The sequence below is a fragment of the Catharus ustulatus genome, chromosome 1 (assembly GCF_009819885.2).
Source record: "Catharus ustulatus isolate bCatUst1 chromosome 1, bCatUst1.pri.v2, whole genome shotgun sequence".
Taxonomy (NCBI): Eukaryota; Metazoa; Chordata; class Aves; order Passeriformes; family Turdidae; genus Catharus; species Catharus ustulatus.
In genome coordinates, this window is record NC_046221.1 from 6,386,094 (window position 1) to 6,405,462 (window position 19,369).

The 19,369-nt window shown below is 38.9% G+C and overlaps 1 protein-coding gene across 11 annotated transcripts in view; it reads right to left on the minus strand.

Moving 5' to 3' along the window:
* The window catches only part of KMT2C (lysine methyltransferase 2C), a 186,750-nt gene that overhangs the window by 96,755 nt on the left and 70,626 nt on the right, over positions 1-19,369 (minus strand). For all 11 annotated transcript variants that reach the window (XM_033058776.2, XM_033058830.2, XM_033058848.2 and 8 more), the window contains 3 exons: positions 17,695-17,901; positions 14,090-14,229; positions 12,382-12,491 (listed from right to left, as the gene is read on the minus strand). In XM_033058776.2, the coding sequence (XP_032914667.1) occupies positions 12,382-12,491; positions 14,090-14,229; positions 17,695-17,901 (457 nt within the window). The remainder of the gene's footprint in view (positions 1-12,381; positions 12,492-14,089; positions 14,230-17,694; positions 17,902-19,369) is intronic.

Below are 19,369 nucleotides of genomic sequence, written 5' to 3' on the forward strand. Positions count from 1 at the left end.
GCTGTAAGGTCACAAGCCCTGAACACAGACAACACAGTGCAGAATCCACTTCACTGAGGTTCCTGGGCTTCATCATCATCATCATCAACAAATAAACTCCTCAAGAGACACAGGTTGCTCAGCTAATTCATGTCAGCAGTCCAGTAGTATTAGAAAGCTGTTCAGATGGCTTAAACAATCAAGATGATTGCACTGTTTTCTAGAACCAATTTTATCTGATGGCATAGAAATCTCAGCATCAGATGACATCCTATTGCTGTGACAGTGTTTAGATCACAATTCTGTCACAGTATTAGGATGTGTACTTTACTTAAAACACCCATAAGGCAAAAGATGGTTTACCACAAAATTAATTTATATCAATTAAAGGAGTTCAGAAAATGGTGAAAAACACTCAACTGGTGCCTAAGACTGTAACAGAGCACTCACCTACAGAAATGAACTTCCAGAAGCATCACACACAACAAGCTCACATAAAATTAGGAGTGAAAGCACAAGCACATGTTAGTGAGATGCTCAGCTTCCAGTCCTACCAGAATCCTGCACATCCTGACCTTTCCGTTTCCCAGATGAGTGCGCACTGCTGCCAGGGCCGACCTTTACTGGGGGATTTATCCATCACAGTATTTTACATCTGACAGGAAGCAAACATTCTGGAGGTGCCCAAGGCACATTCTGATGTGATGGATACGTAATGGTAACAGTCTTCCCAATGATTTGTCATCTATTTCCAGTTACTCTCATTAAAAAAACCCACCTGGTATGACATTTGAGAAACCTCCTGCTTATTGAACATACCAAATTCATTTACATTTTGGGAAATAAGCATTTCCCTCACTAAGCTCAAAGAATAATAATAACAACACCTGAACTGTTTTCTTGTGTCATTTCTCTAGAAGTTCTCTATTTGCTTTTAAAGGCTTATGATTTGTCATCTCCCTGGAAATACCACACAAACACCTAATATTCTGTAACAATCTGTAATAATTGAAAGGCAAAACACCCTCAATATTGGCCTGGATATTGGGTTGGATTATGTATTTAGATTCAGATTCACTATTTATTCTGCAGATTCTGTCTTTCTTCCCAGCTCTTTGCAAAGAAGCAGAACTGGGCGAAAAGCAGAGTGGGTGACAATTTTTTGAACGGAAAGGAAATGTTACAGTATAAATTAAAAACTGCAAAGGGAAAGGTTAGATGTGAAAACACTTGCAGTTTTATAAAAAAAAGAGTGCCTAGATTGCATCTTAAATACATGGATCTGAAGTGAGACCAGGACACTGAAATACAGTGCATCAAGTTGTTTTATCCATGTTAGATGCTTCAGGAAATAATTATTTCTTTATTTCATAACAGCTACTTTTCCTCCCTGATGTACTGAAGAGGGAAGTGACATCTTTGAGGGAAACCATTAGTATCACTGAAAACACACTGGTAAAAAAACTCAAAAACTTATGTGAACTGCTGCTTTGAGAACATGCCACTTCATCAGTTCTTCAATTAATATTATTTAATAGGATTCTTATAATTAATCATGACTATGATTCATGGAACACCTACACATTCATTACTGGCAGCAGACCTACTATTGCCTGCCTACTTTTTGTTCCCAGGTCAGATCTGCAGAATGGAGAAGATAACTATATACATGAAAATAAACACTATTAATTCTTTCACATAAATAATGACTATCAACAGTGACCTATTAGGAAAAACAGCTTTAATGCAAATAATGTCTGTATTTCCCACTGAGGTGATGCACAGGAAGGGCAGTTGCTCCACATTTGTGGAGATTCCTAAGATGCCTCTCTCATGCCTGATTTGCTCCATGTTATTAAAAAACCACTCAACGACACCTGCATTAATGGCACTACTTCATACTGATGTCTGCAATATTTATGCTCAATCTGCAACTCTGGGACAGAACTCACACTAATGGAAGTCAATAACAAAATCTTCAGGGAGTTCAAAACTATTTTTTGCTAATGGTTTGATTTTGTGAGCTGCTGAGTACACCAATCTCAGAAGTCGTTTTTAGGCTACTGCTTAAAAGCAAACTGATGCCAACAGACTAATATGAGTACTCCTGAGTTCTGAAGCATGTTTGTAAGACTTTTTTGAGAATAGGTGAAAACCCCAAATGAAAACCCACACTGTAATTTATATTAATCAGGAAAAAACCTCAGACTCTTTTGACCGGAATAATCAGAACCCCTTTATAATTCTAATTTCATTAAAGAGTCTGGCCTGTAAAGCTCTCATTCAAAAAAACCCACGTGACTCACATTCATGATAAATTTAACAGCCATGCTTAAATAAAATACTATATAAAAGGGAAACTGCTGTGAAACCTAGATTAGAGTCAGTTGTGTAACACTAAGCAAACAATGCTACAGCTGAGCAAATACACCTACTAGTCCCATTGAGGTATTTTCTCCTTTTATTCCTGTGCTATATATTAAGGAGAAAGCTGCTGAAGAGGCCTTTTTATTTCTATAATGCTCAAAGCATAATGAGAACCTGTCCTTGACTGAAACTAACCAATATTAACTCCAAAAGACTGATTAGTCTTTTTTCATAAATATAACCATCACACAAAAGGCAAAATTAGACCCTTGAGCACCAACAATAAAAAACCCCAGATGAGCTATGGAAAAGACTGAATGTAAAATATTTAAATCAGAAGCAACCATCAGTGAGGTGGTAATAAGGCTGGAAAAGGAGGGCTGCATTAAAACACCTACAAAGGTGAGGAGATTGCTGGTACTGCCACACTTCCTTGTGGAAATTTTTATAAACTTACTGCTGGCATGCTGGTTAAGAGATGGGTACAGTTTCTTGACTTTTTAAATACATACAGAGCTCCATTTTTCTTATTTTCTGGAAATATAAATGGTATAATAATTTAAATAAATTTGTTAATGTTTTCATATATTTTAAAATGAGATTTTATTTCCTTGTTCCTTATTCAGAGTTTGGGGGCATTCCACTGACATTTTCTCTCTTTTGCAGACACTGAAGGACTATGCCATTATTGCTAAGCCCAGAAAGACAGGAGAAAGGAAGAGCCCAAGTATCTACATTCTCATTTTCTACAGCAAAACCCCAAAATGGGTCAATCCCACCAGCAAAATGACACATTACCAAGGAAGAAGGTACAATCTTGATTGGAGAGACAGTGTGATTTTCCTTTAGTGGTATTTCTTTGCTCTTCAGACATCTGGTTGTTCCCTCTGGTTTTAACACATAAACCCTCCCCAAATTATAAAATCTTGCAATGGAATGTCAGTGAACTACTGTGTCATTGTTTTAATGCTCAGAGTAACATTTATGAGATACACCAAGGGAAGCAGGGGGAGAAAAAAAAAGAGGATTTCTTTTGACGTATTATGAAAAAAAAAGTGTTTTCTACTCAAGTCATGCAAAAGGAAGAAAAGGTCTTTGTGAAACACACTTCAGCAGTTTGGAACACACATTGAACAATTTCACTTCAGAGCTTTCAGTAAATTATTTCAGTGAATGTTAGTGAATAAAGGAAACCTGCACTGGAAATTCCTCCAGGAACACAGGCCCTTTCATGTTTCTCAGCAAGGCTCTTCGGCTTTCATTCCTGGGCTGTTGCTGTTTCTCAGTCTCTTTCTGTGCCCCCAGTCCATTTTGTCTGGTTCCTACAGCTCAGCCTGCCCTCAGTGCCTATCACCTATTCAGCATCAAAACCCTCACAGAAACGTTTCTGTAGCCACAATTTCTCTCCCAATTCTGGTACCTACCTAGCTGACATCTGGAGTTCAACAAAGGTGCATTTTTCAAAGCATTCAGCTTGAAAAAAAACCCCACACTGAAAACTCTAAGGCTGACTCTGCTTTCCCACTGGAGTGTCATGGGAGCACTCCCATGGTGAGCTCCCTGGAACCTCCTCCTGGCCCCAGAGCAGGATCCCAGCAGCACCACTGCTCTGGGAGAGAAAACCAATGGATCAGGCTGAAAAAAATCAAACATTTCCCCCTTCAGATGAAGCCACACAAACCATCTTAAAGAAGAACATTTAGTGCTGTCTAAGTAACCCAAGCATTTTCCTCTCTGGTTTGCTGCTGTATTCCACAAATGTAGTTATAATGGGAAAGATCATTTAGGTAGATTCACCTGCCAGAAATGACACTGTGCTTCTATTCAGATATGCAAAACTGTAGGGGACACAGAGCAATGGAAGTAAGAGAAACTATTTGTGCACTGCAAGAAGTGACAATTCATGAAAAGTTCTTCTCACTTAAGTTTACTACTTAAACCTCAAACATATATTTGAATTCATGCATTGGTCACTGTCCCTGGCAAGGGTAAGCTCTAGAATTTGGTTCTTATGGCCCAAACAAGGAACAAGACCCAGTTTTACTCTGAGTTGCAATGTGCACTGACAGTATCACTTGATCTGCACCCAAATTCACAGTATTTTTTTTTCATATATTTGGAAACAAATAGGTAGGGATACAAACATAGATAATATTCACAGAAGGTTTGTGACAAAGCACATCAAAAGAAAAATATCTGTTTAAAAATGTGCATCTTTCGTTCTGCTTCATCTCAGAAGGCAAATTCTTCTCTGAACTGCGATTCACAAATTAAAGCCTTCCTCTTGTAAATACAATAAACATGATGAAGAAAATATAAAAAAATAATGATAGCTAAGTAAGTTTCACATGATCTTTTGGTCCTTCTTCCAGTCAACAGGTCAGAATCACACTGATAACACATTATCAAACAAGGAACTACCACAGAGACTGGAAAGTGACATTTAAGTATCTGCACTTGATAAGAATCAAATTCCACAAACAAGGACCGAGAAAAAGCTCTAAATCAAACACTCTGCTGATATTTGGTATATTGATACTCTACTGTACATTAGCACATAAACAGATCAGTGGTTTGTGTCTCTAAAGAAAGGAACATCTTTTGTTTCTTGAGATGCTGATTTTAAAAAGTGATAAATTGGACATGTGCCATATAGTCTTGAAATAAGTATTTCTTCATATTCCTAATAAACTTTTCCACTTGTAAAAATCCCACAGATGTTAACAGGCTGAAGCATAGTACTAGCTTTAATGGAATATTAATAATAAAAAATGTTCAATTATGGGAAAATTACTTACAAATTCTGTATTTATTTCAAACAAAATTTTGACTGGGTAAAAATTTAATATTGCTCAGATTATTTTAGAAACAAGTTTTAATTAAACACTTTCTGTTTAATACTGTAGCTTTGTATGACTTTGTTTTTTTCATTGCCTGGCTGATTTGGAAAGTTACTTAATGATAACAGAGTATCACAAACCACGTAGTATAAAGCTAAAGTATCAATCCATCTACAAATAGTGGGGAAAGTAAAAACAGACCAGCTCTTCACTCAATAAACCCCAAATACATTGCAACAATTAACCCTTACTAACAACCTCTGCCTCAGCCATGTACCCAGAGCTACCCAAGTATCAAAGTACTCAGAGGTGAACAAAAACTACATCAGTAAGACTAGGAAAATAAATGAAGGCATTTTCCTCAATAAATAGAAAATTCAAAGTTAAAATAATTTCCAGATCCCTTCAATCATCTGAAGTGCTTAGCCTTTACTTTAGCCACATTTCCCACATTACTGCCTCTCACTTTATGACCATAACTATTGAGACAGACCAGTCTAGTTTATAGTAATCCTTACAAACTTTCAAAAATACCACTGAAGATTCACATACAAGTGTGAAGTCTAATTATATCCCAAGGTATCCATAATTTAGGTGCCAAAATAATTACAAAAATATACTAGAAGAAGAGACTCTCAAAGCTCTTAATTTGCATTTACTCATTTACACTAATACTTCATTGTTTTAAATATCACTAGGGATTTAGAAAAACTTATTTTATTTTGTTCTAGAAAATGTGGTCTATTAGACAACTGGAGAAATTAAAACTGTGTTTTCAAAGCTGAGTCCTTAAATCTGTAGCTTCAAAGGTGCTGTGTTTTGATAGGTAACAAAACTCTTCTGTCAGAACTGTAATTTACATTTTTCTGTTCTATGTTTCATTGCAGAAGAAAAAGTAGAATCACAGAGTCAAAGAACAGTTTGGGTTAGAAGGGACATTAAAGCTCATCCAGTTCCAACCCCCTGCCACGTGCAGGGACACCTTCCACCAGTCCAGGCTGCCCAAAGCTCCATCCAACCCAGAATTCCAAGGATGGGGCAGCCACAGCTTCTCTGGGCAACCTGTTCCAATCCTCACCTACCTCACAGGAAAGAATTGCTTCTACTCTAAACCCAGACTAAACCAACTCTCTTTCTGTTTGAAGCCATGGAGCTTTGAGCCACATGGCTGGAAGGTGTCCCTGCCTATTTGGAACTTCCAACCCAAATAATTCTGTGACCTCAAATGAGCAAAGTTTTTATTTTGGTTCAAATGAAAGAGTAATCACTGTTCACCTGACAATGCTAACAAGAATAAAGCTGTAGACCTTACTAAGCACCAAGTATCTGTTCTCAAACTACTGGACCTGCAAAAAATCTGAACACACAAAAGTCTCATGGCAGTTCTATAAACTGAAAAGATTTACCAAAGCTGTACTGACATGATTTATGGTGTACAAAGGTGTTCCAAAAAAATTACACACATAAATCAGAGCCAACTCTGAGCAGATACCACAGCTGCTTTCCAGAACTTGGGAAATACAGCTATAAAACAATAGGCATAGGCTTTCTGATGTCATTTGCAAGCTCTAAGAACAATTCACATTCTTCAAGACAAGGATCTGGCCTTAAGTGACCAAAATCCAAACCACTATGGAACAGAGTAAATCATGGAAGATAATTTACAGTGTTAAACTATCCCTTAAGTTGTACCCTCAGTCAGTAAGGTCCTGTAAAAACAATGCTTATCCTCAACAACAGGGAAATGGCTACAGATCTCCAGAGAAACTCCAAATAGCAAAAGGGAAAATCATGGAAAACTTGAGTAGCCCCATTGCTGAACTGTTACAGTATGTCTAAAACATGCCAGGAAGTGAATGAAACTATCAAACTGAACTAAAGCACATGCAAGTGTCTTCTTGGTGAGATGTATGTCACCATTTCTCCAGTCTTTCTCTAGAACTTTCTGTGCTGGAGTTCTCTATGAGACAGCAATCCATAAAAAAAAAAAAAAGAGGTAGATATTATTTTGGAAGGAAACTTCCTGCAGTACTTCCTCAGTTGCAGGACAAAAGCAACTACAGGAAAAAAAACCTCAGTAAGATAAAATCAGAAGCCACTCCCAAGAACAGCCAGGTAGTCCCTCCCAAGCTAGAGAATGGAGATGAGGAGAAGCCAAGTGCCTGCTGTGTGCAAAAGCACCATAAAAAACTCAAGGATTGAGAAAGGAACTTCTGAGTACCAGAGGTGCTCATTTAGTTCCATGTTACAAAGCTTGTCCTTGAAAAATGGGCAAATGCAGAGGACACTGCCTAGAAATGGTATATATTCTGATTTATCACATTCTCACAATGCATTTTTCTCTGGATTTAAGAATTAGTCACTCTTCATATAATGAAAAAGGAAGATGGGAGCTTTTAAAGCATCAAAGAACTGCAAATCCTGCACTCTATCTAGAAAAAAATTCCATATCACTCCATGCTCTGTTCAGCCTGGTTGAGTTACACAAAAGCCTATATTCAGGATTCTGTCATCTAAGCCACTTCTCACACAGTTTTTCTCAACAAAAAGTAGAACCAAATCAAAAATTGTTACATCACAATCCTTCCCAGTGTATGAAGTTAACAGTACATTAGGATGTTGATGTTCACTTTTAAATACAAGGAACAACAAAAGGAAGTATCATTTTAGCCAAACTGGTTTTCAACTTGAAGCAGCACAAATAAAACACACACACACCACTAAAACAAGGACAATTTTCAACAAGATTAGAAGAACACTGAGATTAAGGGATTCATGCATTCAAAACGTGGACAGTTTTTAAGATCTGTAAATATGTTCCTCATCTTTCCCTTCAACTTACTTTTTTCTGATCTAGCTTGGTAGGCATCATGCTTGAGCAAAGAATTTAAAACAGACTTTTCACTACTACCATGTTTCTCCTATTCAGTCTTCAAGAGATAAGAACCTCCTTCTTGGTTTCCACCAACACTGTTTTCTTTGACTTTCATGTCCTTGACAAACTCTCACAGACTTGGAAACTGTTTTCTACATCTTATCAGAGGAGAAAGTTGGCTGGGAAAGTTACCCTTGCATTCATTACTTGTGCCCAGTTTGTTCAAAAGCCATTTAAACACATTATCTGCTTCCTCAAAATCACTTTCTGAACTGAGTTATTTACATATAGGGAAACAAAAAGCAGCCCACCTTATACTTTATATGGGACTCTGTAGCATACAGAATAGCTATGGCTCAACAATGTAAGTCAGGTAATTGGCAAACTTTGTTTTTCCTCAGCTGATTGTAGACAAACAAATGAGAACCTACTCAATACATGCAAAATAAACATCAAAATTACAAAGTATTATTTTAAAATACTTGAAAATATTTTGGGAACCAAAATATTCAGAAACCAGTCTTGTTAAAAGCTGAAAAAATGCAAGCCTTAAAGGCCTCTACATCGTACATGTTAATGTAAGTTCACATATCCAAATATCAAAAAGCAAGAGAATTACAGAAGTGTAAGACTGAAACTAAAAGTACAAGAAAAACCTGTAAACTCCACTTGTTCACATCCATTACATTTTTCCCAGGGAAAAAACTAATTTTGTTCTATTAGATTCTTTTGTTTAGATCATCATATTAAGTCTACAATTCACACTGCTTTTCCATCTTACACTTGAGTATCTGTAGAAACACCAATAAAAGTCTATCTTCCTGAAGCTGACAACATGACAGCTTCTTTACCATCTTATACACTGAGCAAAACACTTATGAATGATAAGAAAATTGAGTTAAGTTTTGGATCAAGCAAATCACTGTAACTTTTTTTGACCCCATTTATATTTTGAAGAGTTTTCTTCCAAACCTTGAAATAAAATTACTCCCAAACCCCATGAAATGTTATTAAAGTAGTGGGGGAAGGCACTGCCACACTGGGGTGTTGAAGCTCTACCTTACATGCTGTACCAGGGTAATTCTTAGGAGTCATCCTGAGAAAAGCTCTGGCACTAGATTTGTCACCAAGATCACCAGTTCTTCCAGGACCTCCTAAACTTAGAAAGCAGTTCTGAAAAAACCCATGACTGTCCCCTGCTGAGATAATCAAGACAAGCAATGAGATGAACTGAGGCACCTCCACCACAGACCTGACTGTACATTCCAGCTTTTCTTTGTCCCTTGTCACAAACCAACACGATACACAGGATTTCAAACACCTCACAGATGCAGGTTTGTGCACTCATGAATAACAAAGAATGGAAAAGCCCAGACTTTGAAAGAAAGACAAAGAATCCACCTCTGTCTAGACACAAATACACGAAACAAGCTGGTCAGGTGCCTTTGCCAGGCCTTCACAATGAGCAAATCAAAAGAACTGAAGAAGAAAGACACGCTAAGCAGGGTATTTTGTGAGACATTCACAGATTCTGAGATCTCTGTAGTGCTGTGTTTTAAACCTTCAGCAAACAAGGGCCCAGAAGAAAACCAAAATGGATAAAAATACGTATTTTAGAACAGGCCAGTGAAGTATGTCCACACAAGCTTTACTAATGCAATCACAAGTTCAGTGAAGCCAAATGGACATCTCAACTGGTAAACAGAGTAATAAGAAACACTGTCATATCCATTTAAAAGAGATTTGCAAACAACAGGCAGCCTAACTAATGAGAAACATGAATGTAGCTTACAAATTAGAGTCCCTCAAGGTAAGAACAGGCCCAAAATGCTCTCCAAAAACTAAAAGACCTAAACCAATGGACTATATTATCAAAAGTTGGTTACACTTCAAATATGCATTTTTACATGAACAGAAGGAAAAGAAAACCTACTTTCCCAGTAAAGAAAAGATGTCAGTGCTGCAGACCACATCACAAACCAGTTCCACATGCCAAAAGGACTTCCAAGAAGACAGAAATCCCCTACCAAGCAAACAACAACAAACCAAAGCAAATCTGGTGGCAAGCAGAGGAAACAGCATACAGCTTGGTTTTATTTAAACTATTTCTCTGTATGCCCTGAGCACATAACTGCATTTAGCCAACACATTTCAGAACATCTGAACAGAACTTTTCTTTTAAAGTGCAGAAACATACCATTAGAAAGAAGCCCAAAGAAAAGAAGTACAAGACGCTGCAAACACAAACACATACTTTCAGTTAATTAATTTACCTTTCATTCTAAACTTTTTTAAAACAACTCACACAAAGATGAGCTTTTCCACTACCACACAGGACAACCAGGACCTTATACTTCTTTCTGCCTTCTTAATCCTAATAACAAGTTTAAAAGTAGTGGAAAAATTATTACCAAGCACTACAGCCTGGACATAAGCAAACACAGAATTACTTGGGCTCCAAGCCAGTTTCACACAAACTCCTTGAGCAATCACTGTAGTCAGGAACAGAGAACTACAGAAGAGTTTGGTCCTTATTTAAAAAAAAAAAAAAAAAAGTAAAATAAAAAGGAAACAAATCCCTGATGTGATAGTGGGATAAAGAAGTCCAATTCCACCTATCTATCCTTCCAGAATCACAGTTATGCCTTTACTCAGCTCTCCCTGGGGATATCACAGGAAGGATAAATGAGAATAACCGAACCAGCGTCATTCTTCGCTGGCTGACTGCTGGACTGCACAAAGAAAGTTTCTGAATGGCTTCAGAAAAGACTGAATAGAAAACACACAGAATGGCATTCGATTCAAACTGCTCTCTGCATTGCCATGAAACATGTGCAACAGGGGGATCTAAACATTACTTGCAGAATTTGAAAAGATCAGTAGGAAAGATTCAGTGCAGCACATGAAAAGACAGGGTCGAAATACAAACTGCAACACCAGAGATGTTCATTCTTCAAAAAATTGTAGTTAAGTGATTCCACTGTAAATATCTTTGCCAAACTTTAAAAGGTGCTGATGACATAAAGGTGAGGCACCACCACCTGAGCACAGGGGAGGAGCAAGGTAAGTAAGGAAACTGAAATAACAAAAACAGGATAAAATTCAATATAGCAAAACACAAACTTAAACATCTCAACCAGGATTTCTGTTAGAAGAAATGACTAGAGACAAGAATGAGCTGATCACAAAATGACTACAAGCCAAAAACAAGGGGGGCAAAAACTTCTCAGCAGCAAGATTGTAAAAAAATGTATTCAGTTTTGAACATGCTTTCAGTTCTGTCATTTTTTATACATACACACAGATGTTTGAACATTTTCAAGCTCATCTAGAACTTAATATTGTCAGGTTCACTCATTTTTGAAAGCAGAAACACAGAAATTAAATAGATTATTCAAAAACAAAGCATTTACTTAATATGAACAGAAGAAGGTGCAAAGAAAGTTGTATTCTATGGCTTGTACTGAAAGACTGATATAAAGCATCTTTTTAATCCACATGATGGAGAACAGCTACTGTATCTTATGCCAATATTTTTGTTCTATTATAAAGCATGAAAAGCAAGAAGACTCAAGTGAAAAAAGATGTAAGCAAAACCATGGGAAACCACCAGAAATTACCAAGATTTGCTGACAGCATGGCTGATTTAATATAAAAAATAGTAAAATTATTAACAAACCCTCTTGGGCATTATTAAATATGACCAAAAACTATAGCTACATGTGCAAAAACCAATGTAAAATACATCCCAAATATTTCAAAATGGTACCAGAATATGACACCAGAACAAGTTCATCCTTTTCAAAGGTACTTTTTAAAATTTAAAATACTAAATATTTATCTGTGCATTTCTATGAGTATTTACAGTATCAACATAAGTTTCATGGCAAACACTGACTTTTTTACACTAACCTGCTATTTGAAAGTGACATGAAAGTAGTTGAGAATTTCTTTTACTACATTTAAGTGATGTAATTTCAGGATATAAACTGGTACAATAAATATTTCCTCTACCTACAAGAGTATTTGCTAATTGAACTCAACTTTTCTTTTGTCCCTAATTTGTTTTGGTTGGCCTGGTTCTTCCTACATTCTAGTTACCTCAAAACTAATTAATGATATATTCCATACAACTTTTTAAGAAATTGCAACAGAAGTTTTTAGCACAAGGATCTGCCCAAGGAAACCTTATTATAAATGGGAGCTCAGAGATCCAGTCATGGATATTTTTAGTCACACTCTGTATTGAATTTCTCTTTTTATCAACCCTACCCACCCTGTTTTCTTACAGAACTTGAGCATTCAAGTGTTTTTACTCACTTCTGTGCTCCCTGAGACAACAGCTTTGTCCACGTTCAGCGATAGCTGCTCTTCAGTCTGGCAGACTCCCACAGACCACTCCGCACAGCGGTGATGAGCCCAGCAGTGACCTGGTGTGCACAGAGACAAAGGGCCAGGGTTGGACAGCTCTGTCAAGCACTGCCTCCAAGTATGGAACTCAGTTCTGGCACTAAATACTTGACAGAAACACAGAGAAGTCTTCTCCCCCTTTTTTTTCTGGTAGCAACATTGAAAACCTGTATTGCCATACACTGAATATATCACAGTTACTATCAGACACTAAAAACACTGCAATTTTATTTCATATACAACACACCTTTTTATCTGTTTATAATTTTCAAGTGGTTGATCATGTAATCATAACATAGAGGTGCACAACATTCTCTGACTTTGATTCTACATTCAGTGCTTGTGTGACACACACACAGAGTTCCATTTGATCTTGTATTTCATTTCATTTCCCTAGGTTTGTACTCTTAATTTATGATTCCCAGGGACTGGATACCTGTATGCTCATGCAGAATATGCTCATATGATGCTTTAGGAGTCTACAAAAAGTGTTTATTTAAAAGCTCAAAATATAACATGAACAGAAACTCATGTAAATGACTGAGAAAATGGTGTCAATACAACAAGCACAGTATAGAGATACAACTATGTAACAAAAAACCAATCAGAATCTGTAGAATTCAATAGGTAACTCTTACAGGAAGTTTCTAATTCAATTCTGGGAAAAATAATGCAAATTATGCATACCTCCAAAGGAATGCTCTGACTGCTTTATATGAGAATTAGAAATGATGGTTTACACTAGCAGTTGTGATTAGGCATCAGCCAACTTATTAATTCAAGCTACAAAAAAAAATCCCAAAAATCTCCATATGGGTTTGAGAAGAGTCCTTTACAAATAACAGCAACTTTAAAAATGTAGATTGATAAATCTACACCCAGCCATCTGCACATACTATAGCAAAACTATTTAAACAAAACCATGAATTTTCATTTTTTCTTCTAATTAGACCTTGAAATAAGCTTCCACACTCATGAAAGAGTTACATTTTTATTATTACACAACTGTATTTTCATTTTTTGGAGCAAAATATGTGAATGGACTAATGGCATTAAAGCATTTGGACCCAGATGCCTTCTGAAAAAGTAATTAATAACTTAATTAATAGAAAAGGTCAATTAAAATGAAATAGTAGATGATAAACTCGACATATTTCTGACAGAAAACCTGCAGATTCTGGAAACATGCATGTGCATTATGCCTCTACTGTTCCAATCATGCTGCTCTTTTCAATCTTCTATTCCATTGTTTCCAACAACACTTGCAGCAGGAGATCAGGTAACGTCATAGGATTAAGACTTCTGAGAATTATATTAAGCTGTGCCTCATTTCTTTTCCCTTTTCTCCCCAAAACAGAACCACTGTACTGAATTTATTACTACCTGAACACCAGTTCAGTAGCAGATTACAAATATTTCCCCCCACAAAGCTGAGGATTCTCTTTTCCAGAGAGACTACAAAACCACAACCTGACACGGGCAAAAGCTACCAAAGCACCATCAAAGACTTGACAAACACCACAGCACAAAAAACCAACAGCTGCAAAACTTCACTCATGTCACTGTGCCTACTGCACTGCTACTGGAGAGGGAGAAAAAGGAGGAAAATGGATCTTACCTGTTGGCTCAAATAAGGCTTGAATATCAATGTCATCTGGTAAGCCAACTAAACTGAGTTCATCCCAGAATTTGACAACCTGATCATCAGAAGCAGTTTGGGTGCTTACACTTGTACATGACGCTACGCTCGATCGAGATCTGTATCAGGAAGCAGAAAAACAAACTTAGAACTGGTCACATTCTTTATTCAATTAGCCAGATACTCAAAAATGATCCAAAACTTGTGGCAAGTGAATAAAATTTTTTCCTAATATGATAAAATATAAATCAACATGAACAAAAGTCTTCCTTATATTTTATCCCAACACTTTCCCCAATAACAGCTGCCAGTTACAGCTGCCATTCAGTAAACAAGCCTGCTCTCTTCCAGTTCTTCAGGACATACACACTTCTTGAAGTTTAATTCTGTTTGATATTAAAACTTGCCCAACCCCTGGAACTGAGAATGAGGAAACAACATTCAGAGGTGAGGTGCCTATAGAAAATACCACAGCTATGGGGGGAAGGTAGAAAAGAGACCAGGACTTCAAAATCTGTTTGGAAATAAACATCTTTATATATACAACGCCATCAGATGTTTAAAAAAGAAACCCAAAAGGTGGGGTTGAGCTGGAGGAAAGGAGGGGGAGATTAAAAAACGCAGTGATATAAAGACTACTATATTGTACTAGTTTATAATCTTATAAATCTGTTCCCCAAATTCTAATCTCAACAGAAAACAATTCACACAACTCAGATTACCGTATTAAAAAAAAAAAAAAACAGAAGCAAGAACTTTGCCTTTATTTCCTGCAGGCTAAAGAATATCTTGGACATCTAAGGGTGTGCATTTAGGCATACTGATTAGAGACTTGCTGATGCCTCCACAATTGGTAGGAAAGGTGGTGCTGCATTTTGCATTAAGGTTCTTTGAACTTGATTACTCTCTGCTATTAATAACTCAATTGTATGCATTTGTCAATAGATACAGTAACCACTGGAATTTTAACCTGTGATAACCCTGCTTTCCTGAAAACCATGCTTTACTTCGGCCATTACACTAATAAATACATTTTAAAACCCCTTAGTTTATGGGGGAAAGAGCAACATCTCTCTTGAACCACACAAGAAATCTTACAAGTTTTTTATTATTACATGGCACCTTCACGACTTGCATAATTTAAAAAAAAACTATCCCAAAACCTATTAATTCTGACACTATCAACAGAACTGGCTTCTGAACAATTTAGGACTACTGGAATTACTGAATGGTTTGGGTTGGAAAGGATCTCATTCCAAACCTCCCACAATGGGCAGGGACATCTTCCACCATTACAGGTTATTCTAAACCCTGTCCAACCTTCCCAGGATGGAGCAGCCACAACTACTCTGGGCAGTCTGAGTCAGTTCTTCATCCCCCTTTTCAGTGGAGCCTCCTCTAACACCAAACTGCTACTCGTAACACTGAAGCTAAAACGATCTTTAAGAAAAACTAAATGCCAACTGGCAAGGCATTTTCCTGTGTAAAAGATTTCTCGCAACATCAAACCAATCCATTTACAGACCTTCTCAATTTACTCTGCAATCTTGCCCTGCACAGAAACACTTTTGATGGACTTCTCTGAAAATAGCATTTCATATACCTATAGAATACAGTCTGAAGCAAGGGTGTTACTTTTATTACCTTTAAGAAAAGCCACTTTTCTATCTCAGCATAACACAATGTGCACTTTTCTACCACCAGTATGGTGACAAAAAAATACAACGTGCACCCAAGCAACCTCAGCGAGTGTCGAACACTGAGCAGCTTCTGCAGTAGCAGCACAGCCATGGACAGGTTTGACTTGGGGAGTTTGTTAGAGCTGGCAGTAGCCTCTCTTACTGCTTCCCTCCCTGGCCAGGAGGAGCCCAGAGCCAATCTCCCAATGCCTGAGCCAATCCCTCAATGCCCAGAGCCAATCCCCCAATGCCCAGAGCCAATCCCCCAAAGCCTGGAGCCAATCCCCCAAAGCCCGGAGCCAATCCCCCAATGCCAGGACCCAATCCCCCAACGCCCAGAGCCAATCCCCCAATGCCTGGAGCCAATCCCCCAATGCCAGGACCCAATCCCCCAACGCCCAGAGCCAATCCCCCAATGCCTGAGCCAATCCCCAATGCCTGGAGCCAATCCCCCAATGCCTGAGCCAATCCCCAATGCCTGGAGCCAATCCCCAAAGCCCGGAGCCAATCCCTCAATGCCTGGTCTGTGCCTCACACCACCTGTGACTCCGTATCATCACCACCACCCTCAGCCCCGTATCCCTGCCCCACATCACCATTGCCCCGCACTGCCCGTGGTCCTGGATCACCATCCCACCCCTTGATCCCTCATCGTTGCTTTGCCTGCAGCACCGCATCACCCCCCTGCATCACTGTATGGCATCACCATATCACAGCACCGCCTTGCCCTTTGCTCCACACCACCCTCAGCCCTGCATCACCGCCCCACATCACCCATAGCGCTCTTGATTCTGCACCACCCTCAATCCCGCACCATGCTGCACCACCAGCATGGTCCTCAACCCCGCACTGCCCACGGCTCCACAACACCACAGCAACCTCAGCCCCGCACACCCACAGCTCTTCAGTGCCTTCAATCCCACACACCCACAGCCCCTCACTGCCCTCAACCCCACACACCCACAGCCCCTCACTGCCCTCAACCCCACACACCCACAGCCCCTCACTGCCCTCAACCCCACACACCCACAGCCCCTCACTGCCCTCAACCCCATACACCCACAGTTCCTCACTGGCCTGCAGCCCTGCATCGCCACTGGCTCCTTTCATGTTTCTCTAGGGCTGCAGCCCCTCTGTCATGCAGACAGCACTGAGTGATCCCACACTCACCATCAAGCTCGAATGAACCCAAGTCATCACAAATCCCCAGTAACAGGATCCCCGTACCCATAAAGATGTGGCTCTGAGCAGTCCCATCCCAGTGCCAACCATGCACTGAGCACCCTCTGCTGCATGTGCTCCACTGGATGCCCCTGCCACCTCTCACAGTCACTGAGAGGCCCGGGGACCATGACCAAATCCCCCTGTCTGGGAAAGCTACCTGCAAACCCCACTCCTGCAGGGTAGGAGTCACTGCTGTGTGCCCTCAACAGCACTGGCACCAGGGAGAGAGCCAGCGCTGGAGGGCGAGAGGAGATGCTCTAACCAGGCTCTAATCAGAGGGTGCCCATTATTCCAGGCTACACAACACACAAGGTGTCAAAAGTCTGTCCTCTTCCACCCTTTAGGCGTAGTTCAGCATTGCAAAAAGATCTGTGCTTTACAGTAGCTAATGTCTGCTCTTCCAAAGTGAAGATTCTCACTTGGGGAAGAAACAAACCCATTTTTAAAAGGCAGAAGAGACAACCACTTCTGTATCGCTCAAGTATTGGTTGCTCTGGTATTCTGCTTGTAGCTAGGTTTTTGTACATGTTGATTTTCCTTACGAACATTTATTGATATTAAAAACCCACATTCACACAAATACAAGTTAGTTGCCTACTGTAGTACACAACCAGTAAAGAGCCTTCCCGAATTCCATGCAAAATAAAAAAAATCTACATATTTATTGTAGGACAGACTTACTTCTTCTGGCCTCTCTGTTTGCGTGGCACTGAGTTTTGCCTTGGAGTTCTCTCACAAGCTCCATCCGTGCTGTCGTTGGCTTCACTCTTATTTAAAGGCTGGTTTTTCCATGGGATAACATACCCAGGAGTGGGACTGAATTGTTTTAAATCTCCTTGTCCTAATGAGCTCCGTTCTCCACAGTAACAAAAGGCGCAGAGTTGTTCGCTGTAAAAGGGAAGATCATTACTTCTTTATTGGGGGAAAAACCAGCAGAGGATGCCCCATCAAAGAGCAAATTTCATGCTAATTTAACCCTTTATAAGAAGACAATAAAAGCTCCCACAAGCCATCAGGTATCAGAATTCAGCATTCAGAAACACTATTTCCAAATAATTAACAGTTTCATTAAAAGAACTTTTAATTCACTAAACTGTCTGATTAACAAAACAAACAAAAAAATTCCATGTTATATTCAAATTATTAGAATTTTCAAAATTCTGTGTGTCTAGACACATGCTTGCTAAAAGGCATCAAAATGTTACAGAACACATAGAACATTACAACACATACACCCTTCTAGAAGTACATACAGCTTATCTGTAACACTATGTGTAAATACTATACACTAAAAGGTTTACTAACATTATTCTATTTAAAAATGGAATAATGAGAAAACCACAGCAATGGCTACAGTCACACATGCCAGAGCACACCACATACACAAATCCAGCCATCCTCATTTACTTCAATATTTAAAAACAAAACGATGTCTAAAAGTGTTACTGGAGGAATTTTATATTCACAGAACCGTGACCGCTGCAATACCCTGCACCATTTGCAATTATGTTTTAACATGCACAACATAGCGACAGGATTGAAATGACAGCTCTGACAGCACTCCTTGTGTCACATCATATGGAAGCTACTGAAAAATATTTCTATAATAAACATACCCACAAACTTAAAATGTGAACTTCTGCAACTAATGTAGTTTGGATTAAAGGAAGGCCATTTAACACTTTTTTTTTAATGCTTAAATGAGCAATTCTGTTTTCTTCATATTTATGCCCCAAAGACCCCAAAAAGATGCCTCAGGGAATCAGGCACTCGGATAGAGGCTTGGTTATGCCTGGATGCCATTTAAATAGATTTCAGTGCATCTCCAAGGTGGCACATTTGGATTTGGGACACTCTGTGCTGTATGAGTGAAAGGAGGAAAATGAAGTGGGAGGAAGAGAAAACCTTAAGGCTAAACTGCTGCAAAATATTTACTGAATTCTGGGGGGAAAAATAAAGCCTCCTGTGCTTTTCAGTCTGGAGAGACAAGAACAGCAACAGAAAAAAGTGGAAGGGGAAAAGGAAAGTTCCAGATCTGAACAGAATCCAGCAAAGCTGCTGAGATTTGGTTTATCATACTCTGGAATGGCTCCTTTTGCTCTCACCATAGAGCAACAATAGGAAGAAATAAAAAGAAGAAAGAAACCTGAACTGATCTACTACTACTGGTAATACCAGACAGTCAGATGCTAAGGAAGGGATATCATGAGGATAAGGGATATCATGATACAAGGAAGCGGATCATGAGCCCAGAATGAAGCCAAATGCTTTTATCTATGGTTGATAGGTAGGACTGCACTTTCATTAAGGCAGATGGACCACTGGGAACATGCAGGTTTGTGGACAGATAAAGTAA